This window comes from Chamaea fasciata, unplaced genomic scaffold (assembly GCF_029207755.1).
Source record: "Chamaea fasciata isolate MVZ Bird 193981 ecotype frontalis unplaced genomic scaffold, bChaFas1.0.hap1 SCAF_18, whole genome shotgun sequence".
NCBI lineage: Eukaryota > Metazoa > Chordata > Aves > Passeriformes > Sylviidae > Chamaea > Chamaea fasciata.
In genome coordinates this window covers 11886661-11899530 of record NW_027094103.1, presented here as the reverse complement: position 1 = coordinate 11899530, position 12870 = coordinate 11886661, and the positions used below count along the sequence as shown (strand labels likewise).

Here is a 12870-nt window from a genome sequence, read left to right as displayed (position 1 = left end):
GAGCCTGGAGGAGGTGGTGGCAGAGCTGCTGCCAGCGTGGCTGGGCAGGGGCAGAGGGGGTGGTGGCCTGCTCAGGCTGGGCTCAGACACACAGGCACAGTCCTTTCACCATAAGGACTCGGCCATCCAAGGCACCCTCCTCTGTACTGGGACCAGTAAAAGCCCATAGCTGCCTGGTTTAGGGAGTTCAGCAAGATGTGAGTCCCAGGGAAAGTCAGCCCTACCGCCCTACCACCTCCGGGTATTTTGGCAGATGGGGACAGTGAGTGACCTGTGCTCCAAGCACTTGCCTACCAGCAGATCAGCCCGGCCCTGCTGTCCACCCCTGGCTTTCCTGTGTGTGGCATGAAACTCCATTTGTGTTCAGGGTGGTGAGAGAAAAACAGCCCTGGGACAGAGAGACAGCAGAGCTGCCTGCTCTCCACAGTCACAGAGCTGCACAGGGAGTTTCCAATCAGGAGAAAGCAGGATTGTGTCTGCCAGGGGAGACGGTGAAGGGGAGTACCATGTTACTAAACTTAAATAGAGGAACAAAAACCCAGCAAGAGGAAAGTTCTTGCTTAATGACACTTTCGTTATGCAATAAACTTCGATTCAGAAGTCTGTCAAAATGTGCAGAGATTGGGATAACGATGGGGGAACGTGTTTTTCTGATATTATCTCCTCGCGCCACGGCTGTGATCCTTAAAGCGGGAGGTTTTGATTTAACTAGAGTTACTCAAGGCTTTTTCCCCCCTTCCCTTCCCTTCCCAAGCCGGGAAGCAGGCAGCACCCACTGCTTCGCTGCTGGGCAGGGTGCAGAGGCATTCAGCAGCGGGATGAGGCTGCTCCTTAAAAGGCAACGTTGAGGCAGTTCCTGCCTTTGGGGGACCTGCTGGATGAGCCCACGCAGGCAGGAGGTCAAGGTAGGCTGGAAGGGGATCTGCCAGCACTGGGCGAGCACCAGCCTCAGCAGCGGGTGGGTTTATTGTCCCCCCAGCCCCTCCACCAAGTGTCGCCACGAGTGCCAAAGCTTCAGGGCAGCCGCAACCGCCCCGGAGCTGAACTCGATGAACCGGGAGGTTTCGACATGACCTTTGTTAGTCTTTAAAGTCTGGTACCTGTTCTCGCCCAGCCCGGGGTTTTCCCCGTGGCGTCTAACAAGTGGTTTTGTTCTTTGAAAAGGGGAGGGTGGAAGTGGCAGGTTCTTGCTGAGGTCCTCCCGTGCCTTGCCCAGGCTCTGCACTCCTTGTCCTCAGGGTACAGCCAGCCTGGGGTTCTTTATGCCTTTTCCCACGCTGAGGACACGGAGAGGCCGCGGGATGGAGGCAGCGGGATGAGGCAGAGGAGGGTTGGGCATGAACGTAAAATACTGATGACAGAGAGTTAAATAACCCATGAAAACTCCTATATCGGTCCTTTTGGGTAGATATAAAACATTCCCTTGGATACCAAAGGCACTCTTTCGAACGCTTATTTTCAGCGCTGCCAACAATTCATCTGAGTTTTGGACTGACCTGAACCATTTTTTTCCCCGGTTCCATTCTGTTCACAAAACTAAAATAAAATCAGCCACCCTCCATCACCTTTGAAATGCAGGAGCTGGCTGGGTGATGCTGGGGAGCTGGCAGCTCCATACCTTCCTCCCTTTGTCTCCCCTGTGCTCACGTTGGAGCCTTCCCTTCCTCCCATCAGAGGTATTTACAACTGTAAAAACCTGCTGATAGTAGTAATAGTGGGCTGGAGAAACTGGTTTGCAGCCTATGCCCATCACTGCACGTTGTCCCTCTGTCCTTCAGGCCTTGTGGTGGGATGCGCCTTGGGCTCTCCCACTCAGGTGTCCTCTATCCAGGCAGGGTGCAGGGTGCAAGGGCAGTTCAGAGCAAGGAGAGCCCAGCCTGGCTGTCCCAGTGTCCACAGCCAGAGTGCCATGTGTGCCTGGTGTTGGTCACGAACTCTGTACAAAGCGACGTGGTAAAAATTACCAGGATGACGCAGTTTGGGTGCCATGAGGGCACGACTGTGTCCAAGGCATCAATTAGCCACGCTTGCCCTGGTGAGTGAGGTTGTGGTTGACTGCAGTCCCCTCCCCTGCCGTCCCAGGCTGGTGCTTGGCTGCCTTTCAGCCAAGGTGTTACCCCCAGGACTGTGCCTGTGGTGCCGGTGCCCACCGTGCCCCCAGAGGTGCTCTTTCTTCCACCATTGGCTGAACGTTTCTCGAGTGTGTAGGAGCAAACTGTGAGGATTTGCTTAGTGAGTGTCAGTGAATGGAATACAAAAGGCCTGTCAGGAGGAACTGCTGGGTAATTACTATAATTTGCTGCCTACATTTTAATTTTGAGTATTATTTTTTCAACAATAAGGGAGCGGGAATAGTATCTGAACCAGGTGAAAGAAGAGAGCTGGGCCTGCCAGCGGTGGCTGCTCCTCGTGTACTCACTGCCATGCTGGAGCAGAGGGGATGCCACATGTCCAGGAGTCGGCATTCTGAGGGGGACTTACTGTCCCCCCGTGTCAAAGGACAGGACACAGTAAAAAAGAAAGGCTGTGGCAGGAGTAGTAAATCCAGGCAGGTCTGTGATCAGGGCACAGGGCTCAGGATTTTGCAGCAGGTGGATGCGGTGGTATAGGAATTATCCATTTCAAAAGGGAGACCTGGGAGCCGAGGGTCCCCAGCCAGAGCCAGCAGAGAGGGGACATGGCACTAGAGCTGAGTTGGTCAGGTGTCCCAACTCCTTGCAGGTCAGGTACCCACACCTTGTTTGGTGACACTGCCTTCTGCAGAGAAGTGGCAGGACGGGTGTGAAAGGTGCTGGGAGGTTCAGCTGCAAGCTCCCTTGTAGCTGTAGGACACATCAGAGGCATGCTTGTGTCCAGTCACCAAATGAGAAGTCCGCTGGGAGCACGGCAGGCTGGTGCCAACATCACCTGAAGGAAGGAAGGGCATCACCTACCGTGGGTAGCAACAGCACGCCGAGCCGTGTGCCATGGTCCCTCCAGCAACATCCCAGCGCCTGTGGGGATGTGGGCTCACCCCCCATGCACCCTCCCCACTGCTTCCCTTGGCACAGCATCAGGAGCCTGGCGTGCACCTGGCTCTGCCACCCACTGATCCATGGCCCTGGAGAAGTTACTCACCTTCTCTGCGCCTCTGCAAACCACCCCGAGGTCAGTGCGGGAGAGCGATGCAGACCACGCTTTCGGGATGCCTTGGGTGGCGTCGCTGATTCCACAGGGCTGGTCTTTCTCCAGAATAGGATTGCGGCACATTTTGGCGGTGCCGTAGCCAGAACTGCCTCCCGTGTTCGCTCCCAGGAGGGTGTGTGGGCGCAAGAGGTACTGAAGGATCATACCAGGTACCGTCGGGCGCAGGGAATGGTATCACTTAGTTCTTCCCCTATAACCTTGGTCTGTTAATCCACGCGAGCTCCCATTAAGCGACCCTTTTACGGGCTCTTTCCGCCCTCACCAAGCCCAGGGTGGAGCTGGGCAGCCATGCCAGAGCGCCTTGGAATGTCTCTGGTAAAAACCCCCAGCTGCAGAGAGCCGAGGGGGTGCGAGCCGACAGCCCCCGCCTGCCGCGCTGCCCCTTCCAGGTTTCTTCTCAGTTCCCCGAGATGCTGAGCACAGTACCCCGCTCTCCGAGCTCCTCTTCCTTCCCTCTTCCACTTGCCGTACCGGAGCAGAGGCCCCCGGTCTGCCCATGGCGACACCGGTGCCAAAGCTCTCCCCGTCCCTCCTGTGCCAGGGCAGCAGCTGCGGGGCCGGGGTGTCCTGAGGCGCCACGGCAGCCCGTCGGTGCGGCACTGGGCTCGCCGGCGCGCACGTCCCCAAAGAAAAGCGCCTTTGATTCACTTGAGAGCGGAGAAAACTATTAGCCAAGCTTTGTTTTCCTGGATCCCTCCCCCTGCCGCTGACATTCAGCCGAGAGCGAGGGAGACAGAAAGTGAGCGAGGGAGGGCGGGAGCGGGTGCCAAGCGCCGCACCCCTTGTCAGCTTGGGTCAGCGCCACGTTCGTTATTAATGCTCTGTCTAGAGGTCACATTCAGATGCAACGAGCCCCGGGTCAGCCAGAGGAACAGATTAGAGCTTGCTCGCTGCTCCGCCACATACCGACGGCACCGGCTCCCCGTCCCCGGGCTGGCAGGAGCGGAGCTGCCGCGCTCCCGCCCCTTCGCTTTTCTCCTGCCTTTTTTTTTTTTTTTTTTTTTAAATTATTATTATTTTTTGGCAACGTCGGGCATCTCCTGAAACTGCACAGTCTCCCTATAGCCCCGAGCTGCTGAGCAAGGAGATGAGGTAGGGGAGAAAAATACTGGCGGCGCTTCCATCCACCTTAACAACCGCGGCTGCAGCCGGCTGGAACGCTCCGGCGGGCGAGCAGGAGGAGAGCGGAGAACGCTGTTCGCTCCACAGGGAAGAGCGCTGGGGCCGGAGCATGTGTTCCCACCAACTTCTGCCATTGGGGTCAGGAGTCTGCCGCCTGTGACCTGGTTTCCAGCCTCGGTGCCCGTTTGCTCGCCGCTCCCGGCCGCCCATGGCTCTGAAATCCTCTCGCCCCCAGGATTTAAGGAACCGGCTTTGCTTTCTTCTCTGTCTCCGGCTGCTGCGAGGGAGCGAAAGCGAAATGCGTGGGGAGGGTGTGAGCGGAGCACTCGCAGCGCTTTGCCGCGGGCTGCCGTGCCCGGGGGGGCTTTGAAGAAGTGCCCTGACAGCCGTGTCCTTCCCAGCCCACCCTCTGCACACTCCAGGTGTGCTCCCTGCCCGCCGGAGCCGGAGCACGTAAGTCGGGTGTTGGGGTCCGAAGGATGGGGTTAACCTCAAGGTTGTGTGTGGCTGCGTGCCTGCGGCAGACCCTGCGTCCGGAGCCCCCGCCCCGAGCCGAGGAGCTCAGCCTTCCTGAGGATCTGATAACTCGGTTAGTCATAGTTTCAGTTGCGATGCGGAACCGAGGGCCGCGTGCTGCCCGGGCGGGCTGGAGTGCCGGGGACTGCGGGCCACGGGGAGCGGGCTCTGCGGGTGGCTCTGCTGAAGGAGCTCGTGGAGATGCGGTGCCTGGCGAGCCGGGAGCTTACCGGCACGTCCGGGGGTGCCTCGGCCGGTCCCTCCCGAGTGTGCAGATAACTACAGCGTGGGAAGCAGGTGTTGCTGTTTTGCTCTGGTTTCATGTAGAAGAAGAGTGGCGGGGCTCCCTGCTGGTCCCGCGGGCACGGGCTGCAGGCAGCCTCCTCCTCCTCCTCCTCCTTCTCCTCCTCCTCCTCCTCCTCCCAAGCAGTGGCCACCTGCCCGGTCAGCTGCAGGCTCCCTCAGCAGTGTCCCGGTGAGCAGGGGCACAGCCAGCCGGGGCAGGGGGAAGGACAGCCAGGAGCTGGCATTGCCTGTGGCTGGTAAAGGTCACACCACGCTGGGGACCCCTCACGCTGTCATCCATCACCCCCCCAGCCCCAAGCTCTGCCATGCCAGGTCCTGCTTCCTGGCATCTTTCCTGCCAAAACACCCGTTCTCATGGCACATCCGCACCGCTGCCAGCGTCTTGATTTCAGCTTTGCCGGGGGCACACAGTCAGCCTTGGCCCGGCTGTCACACTTGGTGCCGGGCCACCAGTGTGGTGATGAGCAGAGGGACAGAGCTGCTTGTTTGCTTTGGACGGCAGCAGAGGGTTGTGTCAGAGGGGATGGGTTGTGACACTGGGGACTGTCCTGTTTTCCCCTGCGGCATTCAGCAACGGCAGGGGGAGGACTCCTACCCCACTCGTTGCCTCAGGATTGGTGGCCGGATGTGATTTTTTTTCTAATCATTTTTTTAAAGAAGTCCCAGCCCGTCAGCGGGGTGACAGAGGTCGTGGGTTTGGCTGAGCGAGGCTGGGAGTTGCGGAGTTAAACCTCAAACTTGTTTCTTGGCTTGCCAGAGCCTTTCTGGTGCTCGGTGCATGCGATGCCTCGTACATGCAATTTGATAAGCCTGGTGCTGGGACGGGCAGGATACAGGCACCAGCTGGATGTTAACTCCTGCTGTGCTGGGTGCTGCTGGTTTTCTCCAGGACCTGGCAAGCAGGGAGGGGGATTTCATCTCTCTGGGGGTACCTGGTGCCATCTATTCAATGCAGCCATGCCCTCAGCCCCCACGCCATGCCCTCCCCTTGCATGGACTCACCGAACAGATCCTGGCTGGGGGCATGTCCTTTGGGCCCAGTTGCGTGTGGCTGCGCTGAGATCAGCCTGTCCCCTGGGGTTTGTTGTTGGGCTGAAGCAGAGGTTGGGCTGGCACTTTAGGGCCGGGCCGACACATGGCAGCAGCTTGGCAGGAGGCTGGCAGCAGGGCTGGGGCACAGCTGCCACGTTCCCAGGCACGAACAGAGCCGTGCCAGGAGCCCCAGTGTGGCACTCACCGTGGTCCCAAGCCCCATGGTGTCAGAGCAGCCAGGGAGGGGCTTGGATACGGATGGAGCCAGTGGTCAGTGCCTACTCCAACCACACGGAGCTCTGTGGTTGGTGGCCTCTGGGCAGAAAGTCCCCCAGCAGAGGAGGAAGATGTTCTTAGCAGGTTCACTCCCTGCTGGCTTTCGTCTTGAAGTTACCTTTCTGTGGCAGTATAGTAACTCTGGACTTACAGACTCCGCATCCTGTGCCCTCACAAGGTGCAGGGAAAGGCTAGGGAACTGCTGGCCTGATAGTGGCATCACATGGGCAGTCAGGAGAAAGCCAGGCTGGCAGTGTCCCACAGGCTGGTGGCAGCTCCAGCCCCACAAGGCACCACACGAGGGACCAGCCGCACAGCAGGAATAAGTGCAGGCAGCAAGGCGTCACTTCCCAGAAAGCCTGGATGGTTCTTTCACAGTCACCTCCAGGAGCCTGGGGTGCCAGTGCACCCTTCCCTGGGCTGTGGTTGTAACTCCTACCTCCGTCTGCAGGACCAGGGGTGCCCAGATACCCCTGTTGAGATGGCAAGGACACGGGGTGCTGACTGTCTCCTTTCTCCTCCTCCTCATCCTCCTCCACCCTGCTGGGTTTGCCCCATGTTCGGGTGGCACCATCTGGCCAGGATTGCCAGCCCTTGGCACGATGCCTGACCTGGGAAGCTGCTTTTGCTCATGAGCCTGTGATCAGACTAATCCCCTGGCACGCCTCTTCGCAGCCAGGGACATCACCTGGGCTTACCTGCCCGGGCTTCCCTCCCCTTCCCTAACAGGGCTGCGTGCCTTGCCACCCCTCCTGAAATCGTCACTGGGGCATAGGGGAGGTGGAGAGACTTTGCTTCATGTTAGGGGCTGAGAGCAGCTGTCCCAAGTTCTCCTGGGCGTGCCAACACCTGCTGCCGCCGTCCCAAAGGAAAAGGAGCACCGCTCGTCCTCGTGACTGCCGAGCCATGGCTGTGGGATGTATTTTATTCCAGAGACCGTCAGCATGGTGCCTTTTTTCCCTTTGGAAAGAAAAACAGGCTCTCATAGGTCATCCCCTGGCCTAGAAGCCGTTCAGGCAGGTGCTAGTGACCATATTGTTCCTGTGTAGTTTGGCTTGCGCGGAGGAGGTTTCCCGTCCTGTGCGGATAATGCTGCCCTTGTGCGAGTGCATCTGGTGTTAAACCTTTCTCCTCTCTGCCTCCTCCAACTGCAGGTCTCCTTGAGCATGGGCGGAACTGGTCGGCCATTGCCAGGATGGTGGGCTCCAAGACTGTGTCGCAGTGCAAAAACTTCTACTTCAACTACAAGAAGAGGCAGAACTTGGACGAGATCCTACAGCAGCACAAACTGAAAATGGTGAGAGCCCCGTCCCAGCCTGCGCTGGGCACTGTGGATATTTCCTAGCAAAGTGCTTGGATGCTTTCCGCAGCCAAGGGGGGCCTTTATCACGTTGTGTGAGAGCTGTGGGGACTGTGGAGTGGCACGGGAGATGGTTGTCCACCCATCTGTCCCTGGGAGGTCTGGGTGAGGCAGAGCTGCTGCGTGGGAGATGCCTGGGCGTCTGGAGCGTGGCTGGTACGCAGGGAGATAAGGAGCAGGAGGAGGAGCGGGGCTGTGCTGTGTTGGCCAGGATGCAGGTTCTGATGGCTGTGCAAATACTTTGTCTCTGGTGAGATTGTGCTGTTCCACCCCGGCGAGCAGAGAGCCCAGGTCTGTGCCTTGCAGGTTCTGCAGTTACCTGCAGTAAACTGCTTTGCTTTGCCCCAGAGAAAATCAGGGATTTAGGGTAACATGAGGAAAGCCTGACTCTGAAAGAGGTTTTCTTCAGCACTGCAAGCAGATGTGCACACCTCTCCGTGCCTCAGTTTCCCCTTCAGATGGGGCTAATGCTGCTTCTTTCCTGGCATGTGGTGCAGGGTGTGAATGTAGTGGGGCTCGTTTGGTGTTCTGGAGATAGCTTGGACTGCTCCGAGACACTAAAGATTATAATTATTTCATTTGTAGAGTGTCCTGGGGTTCCCAGTTTCTGGCTAATAGAATTCACATGGCTAAACCCCCAAGGGGTGCTTTGAAAATGCAAAGGACAATGTTCAATGCAGGAATCTTTCCAAGCAAGCTATTACAGCAAGAGTAAAAAGAAAGACAGGAAAACATTTAATGACTCACCCAGGAATTTAATATCCTAGTCAGTCTATAGGAATGAGAGAAAGAGAAGACATCGGCGATTCTTTTTTTATTAATTCTCTATGCACAGAGACACTCCTGTGTTCCCATGTTTCACCGAATTGTTTTTAGAAACAAAGCAAACAAACTATATAAAAGACCCCCAGACCCATATAAAGGCTGGAATGAAATATTCTGTGAAATGTGCATCAAGCCCTCTGAATGTAAAAAGTTACGTTAGAAAGATATCATTGTTCATTACTGGGGAGAATCTGAAATAAGATCATACAGCTTTGCTGGCAGTGGAGCCGGTGTGTATTAATTTACTCTGCTCCTTAATGTTGCAGAAATTATATCACGGAAGTGTTTTTCTGCAGAACCACATTTTTCCCTGCATCCGTCCCTCCAAGGCAGCCGCTAGACTTCTCCAGTCTAATTGCTCACTCTCACTTGCAGTTTATATCAGCATCATCATTTTATTTTTCGAGCATTGGAGGCTGTGGGATTCGGTCGTGGAGAAGAACAATGAACATTCAGCTGTTATTTATTGTAGTCTATTGTTTTGTGGCAACAGCAGATGCCAGAAAGCTGAATAAAATGAAAGAACAACTGAGATTAAATTGCCATGGACCTTCCTTCCTGACTCCTAAATATAATCCCAACCAAACCGAGCCTCCAGATCTCATCCTATAGCCAGTATCAGCCACGACCTCCGCGGAGGGAAGCACCTGGTGAAGCAGTTTTGCCATGACATCCACAGATTATCCCCTGACCTCACCACCACCAGCTATTGCTGATCATGCGCAGGGAAATGCAGTGGCTCTGCTTTTCCTCCTCATGCTAAGTGAGAGTGAACTTAATTAGCAGATCTCATTCATTCCCCAAATGGGGCTCGTTGATATTGTAGCCTCCTCTTCCAGGTAGGTGTGACACCAGGATTGTGCAGGTGACTCTGAGGAGCTGTGGGGCTGTGCCGGTGTGGGATGGGAAACAGACACCAAACCAGTCGGCTGCACCCTGGGCCAGGCAGCCTGTTACTGCTGGGGCAGGGTCAGGCCACCTTGAGGCTTCACGTTATCTGCCCTGCTGTGTGTTTTGGCTTGGTTTCGCTGCTGCGCCGCTCGGATGTGTCCCAGGCATCAGCGTCACTTAGCCTTGACCTTCTGCACAGTGCACTCACTAATCTTGGCATTTAAGGAAAGCAGGGCATTGGGATACACGGTGTCCTCGGAGCTGCTCCTTCTGTTAGTGGCTGGAGATTAGAGACTGTCTTCACTGGGATCAGTCTGTGGTGTGATTGTCACTGACTGCTGGGCTTGTTTTGGCTTGTGCAGGAAAGAGGGGCCAGTCTTTCCCTGGGGCTGGGGCTGGCCCTGCTTGGAGACAAAGTCCTGTGGACCTCCTCTGAGCAACATTTTTTTAATTCCTTGCTTTTTTAGATGGTGCTGGCTTTGCACAGCAAAACTGCTTCAGGAGTTGCAGCCTCTCCTCCTGGGAAATGAGTGTGTTTGACTTGCTTTGGTCTTGCTGTTAGGACAGGCTGAGCCTGACGGGAGGTTCCCATCAGGGTGGCTCCGTGTTGGTAGCGGGTTTTGGGAGCTGTTTGGGTTGTTGCTGCCACATCAGGCGGTGAATGCAGGGAAAGGCCAAATTTGTCAGGATGGCCTGGGAAGATATTGTGGAGGAGGAGGTGTGGAGTGACCCCTCGTGCGGGGTTCCGTGTCCTTGCTGCGCACAGTGGACCTCCTCTGTGGTCTTGGTGAGTCAGAACGCTTGAGTAGCACCAAGTCCTGGATGCTCCTCAAGAAATACCTGGTGGGAGGTAGAGAGGAGCAAAACTGTACGAGGAGTCTGGAGCTGTAGGTGTGATAAGAGGCAAAGTGGTGACTATGAACACCTCTCTAGATGTAGCCGGGGTCTGCTGCCTGTATTTCACTGCATACCAGCAGTGGGGTCTGCCAGGAGAGGGACCCACAGTGCCCCTGAGGCCGCTCGCTGCTCTGCTCTGCCAGCAGCTGCCAGCCCCAGGCTGTGGCCAAGTAGGGCGCTGAGGCAGAGGCTGGTTCCCAGCTAATTCCCAGTGAGGAGCCTGCTCCTGCCCGCGGCTGAGTCACAGACCCGTGAGTAAGAGGCAAGAGAAGTCTTCGCCATAGTAACGTCGGCGCTTTGTCACCGCCTTAGCGTGATGGGGAACTGCTGCTTCGCACAGGAACGTGCGGGGCTGAATCGCTGCCGTGGCAGAGGCGCCAACGCCGGCAGCACCAGGACACCACCGGCCCTGCCGGGATGGGGCAAGGGAACCACAGAGCCTGGCGTTCCTCCCGCTGCCTCTCCGCGCCTGCACAGAGCCGCTTCTCAAGTGCCTCTTCTCCCTCTCTCCTGCCCAGTTTGATAAAAATAGATTTTGAGCGAGAGCGGCGTTTCCAAGCAAAAAAGCAGTTGTATTTGTTTGTTTTATCTGGAAGTTTTCTAAAGGATTGAAAAGTTGGGGGTGGGGGAAGGGGAGGACCAGCTCTTCCCAGCACAGAGATCCAGCGGCAAAGTTAACGTTTCCACCACGGCTTTATCTTTTCATCCATGTAAATAAACGTCCTACACACGTCACTCGTGTGGGGTTTGCAGGGAGAGCCGGAGATGATGAGCCTGTTCCTACTGGTAATATTTACTCAAGCAACAAGAGCAGGAAACAATAGCAAAGCCGAGACTTTTCCTTTAGGTCTGCAGGAGGGAGCAGCTGTCCACGCCCTCGTGGCTGTGGCACGTGCTCCAGCCAGGGAGGCTGGGGCTGTCTCAGGGCAAGCCAGGACACCAGGCAGTCGCCTTTGGGATGCCGCGCTGCACTGAGCTTGCCCACTGTCCACCGCTGACAGCTGCCCTGGCGTGGGAGGCAAAGTTCTTCGGCAGCACCTGCCAAAGGGGTCATGAAAGCAGGTGCATGGAAATATTGGCTGGGCCGTATCTGGGGCATCAGCTTCGTTATCTGCAGATAAGCGTCGAGTCGCGGCCACACATGTTTGTGTAGCTGGAGGAAGAGCCTGGAAATGCGCAGGACCAACACGTCACACGTGTGTCATGAGCAGACGTGTGACCCCCCCGGGCTCTTGCCAGCCCTGCGCTGGTGACCTCTGCATGCTTGTCCCTTGTCCTTGTATCTGTGCCATTGTTGCCCTGAACGCTCGCTGCTGGCTGAGGCTGGAGCTCCCTGTGGAGCCAGGCTGGCCATTGCAGAGCGGTCAAAAGGTTTTGGCCAATTCCACCGCGCTGCCAGGTTTTGAACAGGCGAGTCTGGTCCCAAAGCCTGGTGCTCAGAGGTTTTACGCAGGACAGGGGGTCCCTGGCAGTGTGAGCATCCCTCTTGACGCTTTGGGCAGGATCAGTGCTCTCTGCTCTCCCGTAACTCCCCGTAGGCTTTCCCTCTCACCGTTCTTCCTCTTCTTTAGGAGAAAGAAAGGAACGCCAAGAGGAAGAAGAAAAAAGGCGCCGCTGTTCAGAACGAAGAAGCCGCCTTCCCTCCCGCAGCTGAGGACGAGGAGATGGAGGTGTCGGGGACGAGTGGCAATGAGGAGGAGATGGCGGAGGAGGCGGAAGGTGAGGCAGGTGGGGAGTGTGAGTGTGCAGGGAATGTGCTCAGCTCTGCCGGCTTTGCTGCCCCGTCACGGCAGAGGCACCGCGCGTGGCCCCTCCAGGACTGCGAATGTCAGCACTCTCAAGGGGTCTGTCACCCCAAAGTCACACCGAGGTGACGCTGTCTCACAGCACTCGGGGCATTTTGGATGCCTCTGGATTTCACGCTTGCAAGGAGTGCCCTGGATCACTGCCCTCCTCCCGTGTCTGGATGGATGGATGGCTATTTTGGGATGGCTTCGGTTTCTGATTTCCATCAGTGCGCTTTCCAAGAGCGCACAGCTTCCCAGGGCCTCTTGTAAATCACATTTCTTGGTGTTTTGCTCCAAAGGTGGGTCCCTGCATGCTCTTAGCCACCACTGTGGGCTCTCACGGAGCTTATCATGGGCTCAAGGAGAGATAACCCACCAAGGTCTGCGTGCACCCATCCCATCAGGGCATTGCTGCTTTCCTGGGCAGTGGAGTTCCTGGAGCCCAGCACTGGAGCAAAGGCAGGGGAAGCCGTGGTCTCCCACCAGCAAGGCTGAAGCACCTTGGTGGGGCTTTTCCTCCTCCTTTCCCTTTTAAGGCAGCGTTTTTCTCCCTCCCAGCCTTAAACCAAAGAAAGGAAACAACGCGAAAGTGACAATTTTCAGCTATTTGTCGCTTAGAAAGCGCAGCAGTTTGGAGTTGAGAGAAAATGTGCACGATTTTCCAACAATGCC

General features: G+C 56.5%; 1 protein-coding gene across 13 annotated transcripts in view; it reads left to right on the top strand.

The window, feature by feature from the left end:
* The window catches only part of NCOR2 (nuclear receptor corepressor 2), a 227097-nt gene that overhangs the window by 174909 nt on the left and 39318 nt on the right, over nucleotides 1-12870 (top strand). For 12 of the 13 annotated variants that reach the window (XM_066199392.1, XM_066199388.1, XM_066199391.1 and 9 more), the window contains 2 exons: nucleotides 7593-7735; nucleotides 11983-12139. In XM_066199392.1, the coding sequence (XP_066055489.1) occupies nucleotides 7593-7735; nucleotides 11983-12139 (300 nt within the window). The remainder of the gene's footprint in view (nucleotides 1-7592; nucleotides 7736-11982; nucleotides 12140-12870) is intronic. The other variant, XM_066199389.1, reaches the window with a different exon arrangement.